The 13,905-nt window shown below is 68.3% G+C and overlaps 4 protein-coding genes across 4 annotated transcripts; 2 read left to right on the top strand and 2 right to left on the bottom strand.

Moving 5' to 3' along the window:
- Nucleotides 1-1,153: 1,153 nt before the first annotated feature.
- On the top strand, nt 1,154-11,066 carry F751_5028 (hypothetical protein; the record flags this gene model as incomplete). Its single annotated transcript, XM_011398771.1, has 20 exons — nt 1,154-1,229; nt 1,463-1,545; nt 1,659-1,843; nt 2,006-2,585; nt 2,732-3,130; nt 3,392-3,531; nt 3,670-4,720; nt 4,991-5,246; nt 5,466-5,974; nt 6,224-6,310; nt 6,437-7,829; nt 7,899-7,996; nt 8,126-8,377; nt 8,553-8,687; nt 8,999-9,106; nt 9,211-9,334; nt 9,594-9,704; nt 9,899-10,069; nt 10,208-10,600; nt 10,753-11,066. The coding sequence occupies 20 exons, from the start codon at nt 1,154-1,156 to the stop codon at nt 11,064-11,066; spliced, it is 6,465 nt and encodes a 2,154-aa protein (XP_011397073.1).
- On the bottom strand, nt 10,542-10,742 carry F751_5029 (hypothetical protein; the record flags this gene model as incomplete). The annotated part of the gene is made up of 1 exon (XM_011398772.1): nt 10,542-10,742. One exon carries the CDS (start codon nt 10,740-10,742, stop codon nt 10,542-10,544), a length of 201 nt encoding a protein of 66 aa, XP_011397074.1.
- Nucleotides 11,067-11,396: 330 nt separating the features above from the next.
- Nucleotides 11,397-12,754, top strand: F751_5030 (Ribonuclease H; the record flags this gene model as incomplete). Its single annotated transcript, XM_011398773.1, has 2 exons — nt 11,397-11,545; nt 12,646-12,754. 2 exons carry the CDS (start codon nt 11,397-11,399, stop codon nt 12,752-12,754), a joined length of 258 nt encoding a protein of 85 aa, XP_011397075.1.
- Nucleotides 12,755-13,219: 465 nt separating this feature from the next.
- On the bottom strand, nt 13,220-13,782 carry F751_5031 (hypothetical protein; the record flags this gene model as incomplete). Its single annotated transcript, XM_011398774.1, has 3 exons — nt 13,220-13,313; nt 13,486-13,556; nt 13,699-13,782. The coding sequence occupies 3 exons, from the start codon at nt 13,780-13,782 to the stop codon at nt 13,220-13,222; spliced, it is 249 nt and encodes an 82-aa protein (XP_011397076.1).
- Between the last annotated feature and the right edge of the window lie 123 nt (nt 13,783-13,905).

Genomic DNA, 13,905 nt, shown 5'->3' on the forward strand with positions numbered 1-13,905 from the left:
GCTGTGGCGCCGCAGCGGGGCGGGCGGGCGGGCCCTGGGCGGGCGGGTACTGAACAGATGTTGGGTACGGGGCGGGTCCGGCAGGACCGTTGCCCAGGTTCAGGCGATTCAATCCCAGCGAGGCAGGATCCAGGGGGCCTCTGGCGCCGGGAGGACCCTGGAGGGCACCAGGGGGGCCGCCTGCGGGACCCTGCCCGTAACCTGCTCAAGGGGGGGAATGGCGAGGTGTCTGCTGGTGAGCACCTCCGAGCTGCGGTGGGCAGCTCGCACATCTGGAGCAGCATGCAAGCTCCACCTCAACTGATCCATCCCTACCATTTGGTGGCTGCTGCCCTCCTCCAGGGGCTTGGCCATACACGGGCCTGGCTGGCCCGGGTCCTGGGGATGTGCGGGGGTGGGAGAGCCTGGAGCTGGACAGTCCTCATGATCCTGCGCACGGATACAACCTGCGGTCCCTCATACCTGCTGCTGGCTGGTTGCTGCCCGGGTAACCCTGGCCCGGTGCCCAGGAAGGCTGCATCGAGTTCGGGTGACGCGGGGATCACCCGGCTTGGGGTCTATACTCCTGGCAGGCCGAGGCGGGCACGACCATACCTTTCCCGCAAGGTATTTAGGAGGCAGGCCGAACTGTCGACAGGTTCATTTGAGGCGTGCACGCAGCGGCAAGGTCTCCGAGGTCGAGTACTCCCCATGGCGGGAGCAGCATGGAAGGATGGTGGTTGGGGGCAGCAACACCCCGGCACCATCATGCCTGCAGACTCAAGCACCAGAACTTCCTACATATCCATGTCCCCACTGTATGGCATAAGCCTAAGACCACCTTGTCTCAATGGATGCATCCAACGTCAGCTGACATGGCTGAAGTGCCTGTGTGCAATATGCAATACCTTGTTACAGGCAGGTACTCATTGCTCCAAAACATATTTACACCCCAGGACACTATTCCCGTCATTTCAAGAAACTTTCTTCAGGGTGTCTTTACATTTCCTGGGAGTGAACACCCGGTCCACTGTGTAGTTCTACCATCAGAAACTTGCATCCTCAAGATGATGGTGATCTCGCAAGGGAAATTTCATCACGCGCCTGCGCGAGATGCAGCGGATCACAAAATGGGAAGGAATCTGGGCTTTCAAGGAGCCATCTCAGGCGACCCATGTCGATTAAATCGCTACATTACGAAGTGAAGATGGACGTGGGGCGTCGGGATGCCAGCCTGGCCAAGACAGCAAGTGATCCACGCACCTCCGCCGTGTTTGCTTCCGGGAAGGGCCCCTTCCACAATGTATTGCTAGAGTAAACAGGAAGAAGTTATTCAGTGGCATCTCGATCCAATGGATTTCGCCCAGGCTTGCTCGGCTTTCCGGTCTACAGGTGAGAGGAGGGAAGCGCCGGTGGGATGCTCACGTTAAGACCCATTGTAACCCTTCTCTCGACCCTCCCATTCTGGACTTCGCCCCTGCAGTCGAAGCCTTACTTGGGCCCCTGGAGCAGAGCGTGACATCTGCCTCCAGTGCCTGCTGGCAGCTGGCAGAGGTCCCTGTCCAGGTGGGTTAACCCTTTCGGGAAAGGGGGGGCGGGGGGGATGGACTTGCCTAATCCATCACTGCGAAAACAGCTAGCAGATCTCGATCCCCGGTCTCTTGACCTGCCTCTGCCAGGTCAAGGGCTCGCTGTTCGGGACCAAGACTCTGCAGGTGCAGCAGGCCCATTTCCAGGAAGAGAAGGAGAGGGAGGGCCTGGCCGCCGCGCTCGCCGCCTGGCAGCGCGAAGCGCTGGGCCCCGGCCTCTGCGGCGCCCTGGACCTCGCCGTGGCCCAGGAGCGCCTGCTGCATGTGGTCGCAAGGTATGCTGTTGATTAACAATGTAAAGGAGGAGGAGAAGGCGAACGATGAGGAGCACCGGGGTCAGGCCTCCAGCGCCCCTCTGTGTCGTAGATGATGCTTGGTGGACCAGATGCCACATATCGAGGCGCCCACCCCAGCCACCTCCCACACCCTCAATACAGGAGCCTGGATGCCGCAGAAGACGGGTCCCTGGACGCCAGGCTGGCAGCGCTGGGCGCCCTGCTGTCGGCCCACCCCGCCGCGGCGCGCATCCCGCCCGCGCTGCGCTTCCTCCAGCACGCCGCCTGGCGCGTGGCCGCCGCCGAGCCGCGCCTCCCACAGGCCTCGCTGCTGCGTACGCTGGGCTCCCACCCAGGAGCATGCGATGCCTGGGCCGCGCACCTCCTGACGCTGGCGGCGGGCGAGGGCGCCGGCCCCGGGGTCAATTCAGGGCCCCTGCTCAGCGTGCTGAGGTCGCTGCCGGACGCCTGCGCCCTGCCGGCGAGCCTGCTGGAAAGCGTGGTGCAGGGCACGGACTGGGCCGCGCTGGACGACACGACCCTGGCCCGCCTCGCCGGCCTGCTGGCGGAGCGGGCCCCCTGTGCCGGGGATGAAGGCGCGGCCCAGGCGGCGGGCATCGCGGCCGTGCTGGGCGCGCTGAGCCGGGCCGGGCGGGTGGCGCGGAGCCAGGCCGCGCGGGGAGCGGTCTGGGGGGCGGTGGCCACCGTGATCCTGGCATACGCGAGAGGCCGACCCGCGACGGTGTGCTTTCAAAGGGGAGGGGGCGCATTGGAGGTGTGGCCATCCTGATCTGCACTTGGTGATTGAGAGCAGCGTGCAGGAGTCTCACTCCATCAGCTCAGTCCGACGACTCTTCCAACCCTGCACACCGTCGCCCCCTGCCGCAGTCACTCCAGGCCTCCCTGGGGGCCCCGGCACCCGAGGAGGCGCCGCTGATCGACCTGCTGGGCGACGAGGATGAGCTCCCCCGGGACAGACCTCCAGAGGGCCCCGTCGCGGGCGCCGAGCTCGTGGCGCTGGCGGCCGAGGCGCTCGGCGGCGCCCCGGCACGCCGCGACCCCGACCACTGGCAGCGTGCACTGTCCGGCCTCGCGTTGTCGGTCGCTGACCTGGCGCCCAGGCTCCTGCTCCGCGTGATGCTCGTGCTGGCAGTCGCCGCGGGCGGGTCGGGCGCGGCAGTGACGGACGCCGCCGAGACGCTGCTGGGTGTCCTCGGCGACGCCTGGATCGCCGCCGACCTTTCGGCGGAGGAGGCCGAGGATGCGGGCCTGCTGGCCAGTCTCGAGGTGCGCCTGCTTGTTCCCGGATGTTTGTTTGTGGCTAGTTCCTTTGTGGGAGGTGAGTGCTTGGGTGATAGGAGGGCACTCCAGCCAGCCGTATGTCTTGGAGTGGGCTCCATATGCATCGCTATCGCACGGGTGCCTTATCTGCCCCACAGCCCTGCCTCGGTACCTGCAGCCCTCCCTCCCAGCTCCCTCACTCCCGAATTCTAGACCTTGCACTCTCCTCCGATCTGCCCTCCCTCGGAACCCGACCTCACTGAACAGGCCCCGCCGCTCACGCCCGAGGTCGCCGCCGGCTGGGCATACGTTCAGCTGGCCCTCCTGGCCGCGGGGTCCAGCCCCGTGCCCCAGGAACCAATGGATGTAATGGAAACCGCCGCCGCGCTGGCCGCGCGCGCGACGGGGTTGGGCAAGCTGGCCCTGCTGGCGCGGCTGGCGGGGAGGGCCCCGACCGCGAGCCTGCTTGGCCTCCTGGGCCCTGCGGCCTTGCAGGCCGCGCGCCTGCCCGGCGCCGCGCTGCCGCTGCTCCCCGCCCGCGGCAGCGGCCAAGAAGTCTCGCCGGACCTCCTGCCCTGCATCGCGGCGCTGCTGGCGGGGGTGGCGACTGACGGCGCAGGGCACCGCGCCGTGGACCCCGGCGCGGTCGGCACGCTGGGCACGCTGGCACAGGCCGCATTCTACGCAGGGCTGCTGGACCCGGCGGGAGGGTCTGCTCAGAGCCAGGGTGAAGCGCTCAGCCCGGCAAAAGGCCATCTTGAAAGCCTGGGCGCCGCGCGCCGAGCCGCGCTGGCGGAGCGCCTGCTGCGCGTCGGCGGCTGGCCCGCCGCGCTGGCCGCCTGGGTGGAAAGCGGGCGTGCTGATGCGGCGGGTGGCGATGCGCTCGAGCCCAGGGCGCTGGAGGCCGATTTCCCAGGCGCTGATGCGGTTGGCCCCAACGCACCTCTCAACATCGACCACGTCTCCTTGCTGCGCCGCGCGGCGCTGGACGCCGGGCTTCGTCCGGCGGGCCTTGCGCTCTGGGCGCAGCTCGCGGTGCGCCTGGCGACCGAGGGCAGCAATGTGGGCGAGGCGTCCCCCCAGGAGTGCCTCAGGCAGCTGGCCCTGCTCAGCCAGGAGTACCACGAGACCTGCCCCGCCGTGCCGCCCTTCCTGTCGCGGCTGGCGCGCGCGCTGGAGGGCGCGGGTGCTGAAGGGCAGAGGGGAGCGCCGCGTGCTCCTGACGCCCAGGCCGCCATCAGCCAGCTCGCTCCCGACGCAGCTCTGCTGGCCCAGCTCGCCGAGGTGGATGCGGGCTGGCAGCAGGCGCTGGCGCTTGCCCGTCGGCCCTACGATGAGCCAAACCCCGGACCCGGCGTCGCGACTTCCACCAACGGAGACGACGAGAATGACGTCGTCGCTCTCCCGACGACAGCCTGGGCGCCCGGCGCAGGGGCCCTGCGGGACCTGGATGCGGCCATGGCGGGCCAGGCAGCGCGCCTGGAGGAGGGCGGGGAGCTGCTGGAGTACTGGGCGCGGCGCGGCGGGAAGCGTAGCATGCACGCCCCTGCTGGTGCCTCTTCGCGGGAGGGCGATGTGCCGGAGGTCGTGTCGCAGGTAGGAGTCCACGTGGGATGCAGCCGAAGGAGGGGCCTGAGGGCTCGTGTGACTGGATGAGGGGTTTCATCTGCATGCTTGAGCGGAGGCCGGTGAAGGCGGCGGGGTATCAGCGTAGATGCGTTAACACATTGCTGGCAGCAGGATTTACCCGCCGCCCCCGCCTGATACGACCATGCCAGCACCCCTGTCTCCCGACAAAGGCTTCAGATCCCATCTCTGCGATCGGCATGTCCATGTCCCCACCCACACGTCACTTCCCCTGCCCAGGCCCAGGCCCTGCTGTGGGAGGTCACCCAGCGCACAGAGGACGAGCTGAACTCGCTGGCAACCCAGCTTCGCACGGCAGTGGCCTCCCGCTACCGCCCCCTCACCCTGGACAGGGTGGCGGGGGCCGGCGGCGACCACGCGCCACGCCCCGCCCCCTCCCAGCCGCCGCCGGCGTTCGAGGAGTCCAAGCGATTCCAGGAGCACTACGACGGGCTGCGGCGCAGCGCCCTGCAGACGTTGTTGCACGTGCTCCGGGGTGGGTGTGCGGGCGAGCATCCCATGAAGATGGGGAGGTGTAGACCCTGGGCAGCAGCACTCGTGCAGATTCGGGGACGGGAACCTTGCACCTCGTGTCATGCTCCAGAGTGCCATTGGTGTGCCCCGATGCGAGCAGGCTCCGTGCTGCTAAGCAAGCTCCAACCTCTCACGCCCTTCCGTCCCTACCACCCCTTGCCCCTCCCCACACACAACACAGACAAGTCGATGGTGGAGGCGGCGCAGGGCATCTTCCTGCTGGAGCGCGCGCTGCTGCACGGCGCCGCGCCGCGCCAGCCGGAGGCCGCCGGCTCTTCGCTGTCCTCCCAGCTTGCGGCTGTGCTGGCGACGGCAGCGCTGGACGGGTCCACCCCCCCGCCCGCCGCGCCGCTCTTCGCCCGCCTACTGGACCGCGCGCTGGCCGACGGCCGCGCCTACTTCTCCCTGGACCAGAAGGCGGCGCTCGTCGCACGCGTCGCGGTGCGGACCCGAGACCCCGGCGGGGCGGGGTCCTTCGGACCCCCCCCCAACGCGCTGCTGCGGGCGCTGCTGGACCCGGGGCCCTCGCTGGCGGCGGGCAGGCTGCGCGACTTTGGCGTCATGCTGGACGCCGTGCTGTCCCTGCCGGCCTCCGCCCCGGAGCGCGTCGCCCTCCTCCGCGAGTTCGACCTGGGTCAGTATGCCCTGGCCTGCCTGCAGGCTGGGGAGGGCGGCGGGCACGCGTCCCAGGTGCGGCAAAGGGGCTGCGGCTGGGTGGCCGGAGAGGAGTTGCTGGGAGGAGGAAAGTGTGCCATGGCCCCTGACAGTGTTGCATGGGCCGCCGGCAAACCCCTCGTGCCTGGGATCTGCAGGGGACCCCCTGCACGCCACGGCCGACTAAAACCCAAAACAAGGGCACATCGCAGCTCCCCTCGGCCACCGATGTGCTCTGTGCATGGCCCCATGAACACCAACTCCCCACCCCCCTGGTATACCCAGGCTGGTCCAGACCTGACGGCCCTGCTTTCCCTGGCGCTGCGCCTGCTGCGCGACGGTGCCGCCGCCAGCGTCGACGCCGGCTGCGCGGTGCTGGAGGCCGTGCTGTCCATGCGCCCCGGCGCCGCCTTCGCCGCGGCGCTGGCCCTGGCCCTGCGCGGCTGCCGGGGCGCCGCGCGCGCGCGCGCGCTGGGCTTGCTGGCCGCGCTGCCGGAGGGCCTGCTGACGAGGCGCGTGCTTGGGGAGGGGCTGCGCCTGCTGGGCGAGGCAGCGCGCGAGGAGGGCCTGGCGCCCGCCGAGTTGCCCCAGGGTCTAGTCCGCCTGCTGGTCCACGCGCCGGCGGCGCTGGACGCCGCATGGCGCAGCATTGGGGGGGAACACCCGGACACCGACGCGCCCGAGGATGAGCTCGACTCCACGCGCGGGCAGGACGCGGACTGCGTGACCGCCCGGCTGGGCGCCGGCGACGCCGCGGGCTGGGCCCGCGCGGAGGAGGGATCCGCGGACGCGGGCACGCCACGGGCGGCAGGCGGCAGTGGCGCGGGCGGCGACCGCGCGGCCCCGGCCCCGCAAGCAGCCCTCCTCCTGTTGATGCCTGTGGAGCCCTGCACCGTCGGCCAGCTGGCGCGGGCGCATGCGGCTGCCGTTTCCGGGCTCATCGCTGCGTCAGTCACCGGCGTCGCCGGTCCCGCCGCCGAGCTGGAGGCCCTGGCGGCCCTGCTCCTAGATCCGATCGCCGCCAGCCCAGCCCCGCCCCGCGCCCTGGAGTGGGCCTGGGGCTTGTACCGCTCCGACCTGCGCGCCGCGCTGGAGGCGTGCCGCGCGATAGACCCTGGCGCGGCATATACGCTGCTCGCGCGCTGGCGGGCCCTGCCCTGGCACACCGCCGACTTCCAACTGCGACCGGGGTCGGACTGCGCCGAGACTTGTCTGCGCGCGCTGGGCGCGCATCTGCTGTCGCCAGACGGCGGCGCGGCGGAGGCCCTGGTCGCGGGGCTCGACTTCCAGCCACTGCTGGAACGCGCGGGCACCTGCCCCGGCCAGGCGGCCGAGCTGGCGCTGCTGGCGTTGCGCACCAGCCTCCTGCTGCCGGACGGCGACCTGCCCGTTTGGGTCGTGGAGCTGCTGATGCCGGAGGAGGGGCCCGGTGACGAAAATGTTGTGCCAGGGTGTGCAGCATCTTCACCATCGTGTGCGCTGCAGCGCCTGCTCCAGCGCGCGGACTGGGGATTGGTATCTGCTGCGGCACGAGCCTCCTCCGCCGTGCCCTGGCTGGCCCTGCCCATGGCCCTGGCGCCCTCGGGCGTGCACGGGGATGCGGCGGCGGTGGCCTCCCGGGTCGTCCGCGCGGCCGGCGTGTTGGGCGCGGCCGCGGCCGCGGCCGGGCACCTAGCAGCCGCCGGCGCGGCAGCGGCCATGCTGGCGCCGCTGTTTGGGTTCTCCCTCGCACAGGGGCGACTCTGGGCGGCGAGCGCAGACGGCCCTGCGGCGCAGGCCAGCAAGGGCGCCTCGCCGCGGGTGGACCTGCCGCCCGACATCCCACTGGAGCTGCTGGAAGGCACGGAGGAGGGCAGGGCCCTGGCAGAGCAGCAAGGAAGGGTAGCGGGGGGTTTGGCTGGTGGCACAAGCCCAGCTCACAATTCTCCAAACCCCGCCTTGGTGCCTCACGATGGCCCAGGCGAGGGCATCGTGGTCGAGGTGACGGCCACCTGGCGCCTGGACTGCGCCAGCCTGGCCGGCCCGATCCTCCAAGCCCTGCTCCACGCCGCAAGCCCCGTGATGAATACTGCTCCGCTGCCCCGCTCCGGCTCCGCGCGGGATTCCACAGTAGGCGAGACTCCTGCTCACGAGGCCCGCTCTGGCCGGGGTCCTGGACCGCCAGGTCCCCCCTCCTGGAGTCAGCAGGCGGAGGCGGAGCTGGGGAGATCACTGGAAGACAATGCCAAGCCCGGGGCCAACCTGGTCTCCGACCTGCTCTCTGCCCTGGCCGAGTCGCCGGCCACGGTGCTGACGCAGGAGGCGCTGGCATGCGGCACCCGGGGCATGCTGCCCTGGGACGAGGCATCTGCGCTCTTCATCGCTGCGAACGATGTGAACGTCGAGGCTGACAACGAGACGGCGTGTGCGCTCACAGACGCGCTCTGCGCTGCGACAGCGGTGAGCGCGGGAGTTTCCACTCTCAGGTTGGGGGTCCGCCCCGGAGGATGCTCCTATCAGAAGGGGCTCGCGTGTATCGACTGGGCCCTGGTGTGACCCCGGCCACTTCATGCTTAACGGCATGTCAGGGGGGCAGCACTGAAAGCATTCACGCTTTCTTCCCACACACACCCAGGCATATGCCGTGCCTCGAGCCCCGGAGCTGGCAAGAGTGCTCCTGCGGGGATCCCTGCTCGCCAGCCACCTGCACCGCACCGCGGCCGTGCCCCGGCTGTGGGAAGCTTTGCTGGAGCTCATGGTGGCTGGCGAGGTGAGCTCCGCGTCGATGCCAGTGCAACAGCAGGAGGCATCCGTCGCTGGCGCGCCTGCTGCGCCGGGACGCCTCGACCCTGCTGTGGATGCTCTCCAGGACACCACCCATCACCTCGTCCTCAGCCTCTTGCACGTAAGGGCTGGCAATTGTTGGCTGAGAGGAGCCTGTGTGTGGGTGTGTTGAACAGATCATTTGCATTCAAATCGAGGATGCAGGGGCATGCCCATGGCATGAGTACCTTTTGTGATGAGAATGGCAAGGTGCTTGATCCATGCTCCACTTGACAAGATCAGCTCCTCCTCTCACAGGCGTGCGCGGAGGCGGGCCGACCCCTGGCCGTGGCGTTCCTGGTGGAGCAGCTGCGGCGAGCCACCCTGGCCGTCGACAAGTGGCCCTGGCAGGAACTCGTGGCCGAGGTGCGGTCGCAAGTGTACTTACGGAGGAGGAAATCATGGACGCACAACGACCTGGGGTTTTCCGCCTCCGGCTCCCAAGCCCTCTCCCGGCCCACTGCATGCAGGTGACCCGTGCCGTTGTGCAGCTGGATCCGGGGTCAAGCCCCCGCGGTCCCCTTCAAGTCGTGCCTGCATGGCTGGCCCTCCTGTCCTGGGTCGGGGACTCCCGCTGGCGCCGCCTCCCCGCCGGTGTGTCATCGGTGTGGAACCCAGGGCTTCACGCCTGCGAAACTGCACTTTGGATGGTTCAATCAGACTTGCTACTGGCCAGACATTCGAGCGGCTGCGATGAGACAGCCTTGAGTGACTGGGCACCGCATGCAGCCGACGCTTGAGGTGTCCCTCGCGCACTTCGCACCGGCGCTGGGTTCGAGACCCCAGTCCATGAGCCGAGACGCATCACATCCACCAGCTGAACCTCCTGTCACGCCGCCATCCACACCTGCAGGGCCTCACACAGCTGCGGTCCAGGAGTGGACAGAGGCGCTGAGTCTGAGGGTCCTGGCGCTGCAGATATCGGATCTGGAGCCTGGCGCGGCCGGCTCCTTGCAGCGACCAGGTGGGAAGGGTGATGGTGATGACCAACCGCTTTCGTGAGTGCTGGAGAGGCAGGCGCAGAGCAGCGGCTTTGGCGGGGGGAGGAGTCCAGCGTTGCTGTCAGCAGGATGCACTTGGCCCCACTCCAGCTTGCTGCCTGCTGGTCCCTCCCATCCGCGACCCAACCCCTCCCGATCCCTCACCCACATGTCACAGCCTCGCCCTCGATGCTCGACGTCGCGCTGCGGCGATTGAAGGGCTTCCAGACGCAGATCCAACTGCAGGGCCTGGGCAGGAGGGATGCCGGGGCTGCGGCGAGAAAGGAGGGTGGGGGCCTGCTGGACCGCGTCAAGGACATTCTGCGCCCCAGCGAGGGGCGGGACGGGGGTGAGTGGGATTGTGCGGGTGACGCTGTGCGAGTTGGTGCCTGCCCGGCCAGCAGATCCAAGATCCCAGTCCTCAGATCAGCCGCTGCCCTCCCCCGCTTTCCTTCATCCCGTGGCACCCTCGCCCCACACTCTCCAGACCACAAGGGCATGGGGACGCGCTTGCCGCAGACATACCTGCCCACGGCAGACCCCGATGACCCCGCCCCGCCCTCTCCCGAGCCGGGTCCTGCCCCCGCGGCGCCAAACAAGTTGCCCAAGGTCTGGGCCAAGGGCCTCTCGGCGGTGCGCAGCAAGATCCTGCCCTCCTCCAGGGGGGACTCCCCCGCCAAGGGCCAGCCGCCAGGCCGGGGGGGAGGACCGAGTGTCGATCAGGGTCCTCACAACGCGTTGTCGGGCCATCCACGGAGCGCCAGCGCCCTCGAGCAGGGCGACTGGGTCCGGCTGGGCCTCGCGGCCTTTGCGATCGCGGCCTACGTTCGCAGCGTGCTGTGCCCGTCCCTGGTCACCCCCCCGCGAGTCGGGCCCGCAGGTGACGGGTGTGGGCTGTACTTCAGGACCCCATGCCACCCGATGGAACTGCATTTGGGACGGCGTGCCCTTCCCATCTCAAAGGGCCCCGCACCCGTGTGCAAGGAGCTCCCGCCCTTCACCCCCCAACCCCTTCCCCTCATTTACCTGCAGACATGAGCCCGGCTACGCCGCTGGGGCAGGCCCAGCACTCCCATGCGCGAAGCATCAGCATGGGGAGCTGGAGGTGGGACGAGCACCTTCTCCGCGAGCTAGACACCGTGCTGGAGGCCAGGGGGGAGCTGGACGTGCTGGAGCAGCTGCGGGGGTGCCCCGCCCTGGTCCAGCATGGCGAGGAGTTTCACGCCTTCTTCGCGCTGGTCCCGGAGCTGCTGTCAGCCAGCACCGGCGTGCCCGCCTTTCAGTTGCGCCTGCAGCAGCTCCTCCTGCCCGGCTCCGAGGTCCTGCACCTCCTGCAGACCTGCTGAGGGGTGTATGCATACTTGCTAGCCCCTGACAATCGCGAGCCTGGTGTGAGAAGGCACCCCCTCCTGTTCAGATACACAACCACGTGGGGGTCCTGTCTGACCTGTCGGAAAATGGTGGGACTGATCCACTCCAAGGGTCCCGTCGCACCAGACAAGCTCCGTTGTAAGCACCGATCGTGTTGCGTACACCACCAAATATACCTTTGGAATCGACAGGAGGCTGTCGTGAACATCGGCCTGGAGGCGGGCACCTACCCCTGCATGCTGCAGGCCTGTCGCCCCGTGCTGCGAGCACTCACTGCCCCCCGGCCACCCCTGTCTCTACGCCACATGGGAAAGTACTCGGTGTACGCCGTGGCCTCGGGCCGGAACCCCGGCCTGTACAGCTCCTGGGGCGAGACGGAGAGCCAGGTCCGCCAGTATTCCGGGAGCCAGTACAAGGGCTTCCACTCCGTGGAAGCTGCGCAGGCGTACATGGAGTCTCGTGGCGCCGCGCCCTCTGCACCAGAGCCTGCCAGCAGCAGTGGATACGGGGCCAGCTACAGTCTTGGGGGCTCAAGCTCGTATGCCAGGAGCGGGAGCCGCTCCTCCAGCTCTTCCCAGGCGAGGTCGCCCCATGAGCCCTCATATGGGCGTGACAGCTACCAGCCGGGGCGCTCCTTCAGCTCGGCGCCCGCGTATGACCACCAAGCCGGGGCCACCCCCTCCCACTCCTGGACGGAAGAGGACGACGACGACTCCTACCTACCGCCTCACTCCAGCTACTCGGCTGCGCCCGTCGCTCGGGCCCAGCCACAGCCCCCTCCTCCAAAGTCCATACGCCTGGTGAGACCGGGGCGTATATCAGGCCCACTTCATGATCCCAGATTATGGGGATATTTGCCATTGGATGGTGCGTCGGTCTCTTTGGAATGTGCTGTGCACCCCCAATGGACTGGGATTGACCCGGAAAATGTCCACGATAGACCACCCCCCTTCCATGTCTCCCCCCTCGGCCCCTGCCCCCCTCAACTGCTAGGAGTTTGACGGCGCGTCCAAGAACAACCCGGGCCCGGCGGGTCTGGGCGCCGTGCTGTACGACGCCGACAGCGGGCTTGAGGTGAAGCGCGTGTGCCACTACATGGGCCACCGCACCAACAACCAGGCGGAGTATGGGGGCCTGATCGCTGGGCTGCAGGCGGCAAAGGAACTGGGCTGCCGCGACATCCACATCTCCGGCGACTCCCTGCTGGTCATCAACCAGCTGAAGGGGGACTGGCGCGTGCAGCACGAGGGTCTGAAGCCCTACCACGCCGTCGCCACCTCGCTGCTGGGCTCCTTTGACAAGGTGGAGGCGCGCCAGGTGCCTAGGTGCGTGACCGCGGGCTGGGGCTGAGCAACAGGATCTGGTAAAGGTGGGGGGGTTGTGGCATTGCTTGTTGGAATGTCAGGGACGACGTGGCGCAAATTGCACGAGATGGTATCTTCCCATGCCCGTGTCCAAGCCCGGCAGTGGATATTGATTGAATGACACGCTGTCCTCCCCTGAGCGCCCCTCTTGGCAACTACCTACCCCTCTCCCTTCATCCCCCCCCCGCAGGAGCATGAATGCGGTGGCGGATGCGCTGTCCAACCAGGCCATCTCGGAGCACCGGTCCGGCACTACCTCGCAGGTCTGGCAGCTGGAGAACCCCTCCACTCAGCAGTGATGCTGCACTCCCGCAATGCTGATAAAGTGCTGGCCCTGCACGGCAGCCCTGCAATTCTCGACCACCCCCGCCCCGCCCCATTTTGGCGCGAGCATTTCCCCCTGCCTGTAACTGACGATATCTATCGCTGTGCCAGGGCAAGGGAGTCGTGGCAGAAGGGTTCTGGGCGTCGTTGTTTTGGCAGAATGCGGGTGCCCTAAGCCCCTGTCTGTTCCACCAGTCTCGTTGCCCACTCTATGCAATAACCCTTGCCCGATGTTGGTAACACTGTGCCCCATCCGCCCCTTGCTCTGGCCTTGACGACCCTGCTCCTTCCTACCCTTCCCCCCTCTCTCTATGAAACTCCCGCCAAGTCTTGAGGTTCTGCTGGTCGCAAAAGGGCAAAGCACGACGTGCGTGCGGGTCTGTAAAAGGAGGCATCCTGGGGAGGGGTTGGGCGTGGGCCACGTGTCAGACCGCGCCAGCTCAGTCTCGTGGGGGCGAGGCGTTGGCGTCCGCCCCGCTGATGAAACCCCACAGCCCTGAGGCCTTGCGCGGCTCCGCAGCCGTCGCCTGCAGCCTGCACGGTCGATTCGGGAGGGGAGAGAGGGATTGCACAGGGGCCCCAGGCAGTCGGCCCTGGCCCAGCCATGCCCTGACGGCCATCAGACTTCCCATCGCACTGCCTCAAAATCTTCAGAGGCCGTGCCGGGTACGTACTCCCCTTCCCTCCACACCCCTCCCAACCGTACCTGTAGGAGTCCAGCTCCCGCTCAAGCTCGGCCATGCGGGACAGGGAGGCCCTGAGCTCCGCGACCTCCACCTGCGATGCATGGATGGTCTGGCTCGGCGCATGTCGGGGCCAGACCGGTGCAGCGATGGGGAGGAGATGACTCCGCCCGTGGCGGCCGTGAGGGCGATGCCTGCTTCGCTTCAGGCCCGTCTGCCCCAAATCACTGCCTCACCTCCAGCCTGACGACCTTGCTCTGCTCGGCCTCCAGGTGCGCATCCCGTTCGCGCGCAGCCTGCGGGGCGGAGCACGACGGCATCCGTCGACGCGCGCCGGGCCCGACGGGAGGCATGCCTTCTCTGTGCAGCAGGTGCGATGCTCATCCCCTCCCCCCCCCCGGGACTGCCCCCCCCATTCCGCCACCAGCCGCGCCGCACCTGCT

This window comes from Auxenochlorella protothecoides, assembly GCF_000733215.1.
Source record: "Auxenochlorella protothecoides strain 0710 unplaced genomic scaffold scaffold56, whole genome shotgun sequence".
Lineage (NCBI taxonomy): Eukaryota > Viridiplantae > Chlorophyta > Trebouxiophyceae > Chlorellales > Chlorellaceae > Auxenochlorella > Auxenochlorella protothecoides.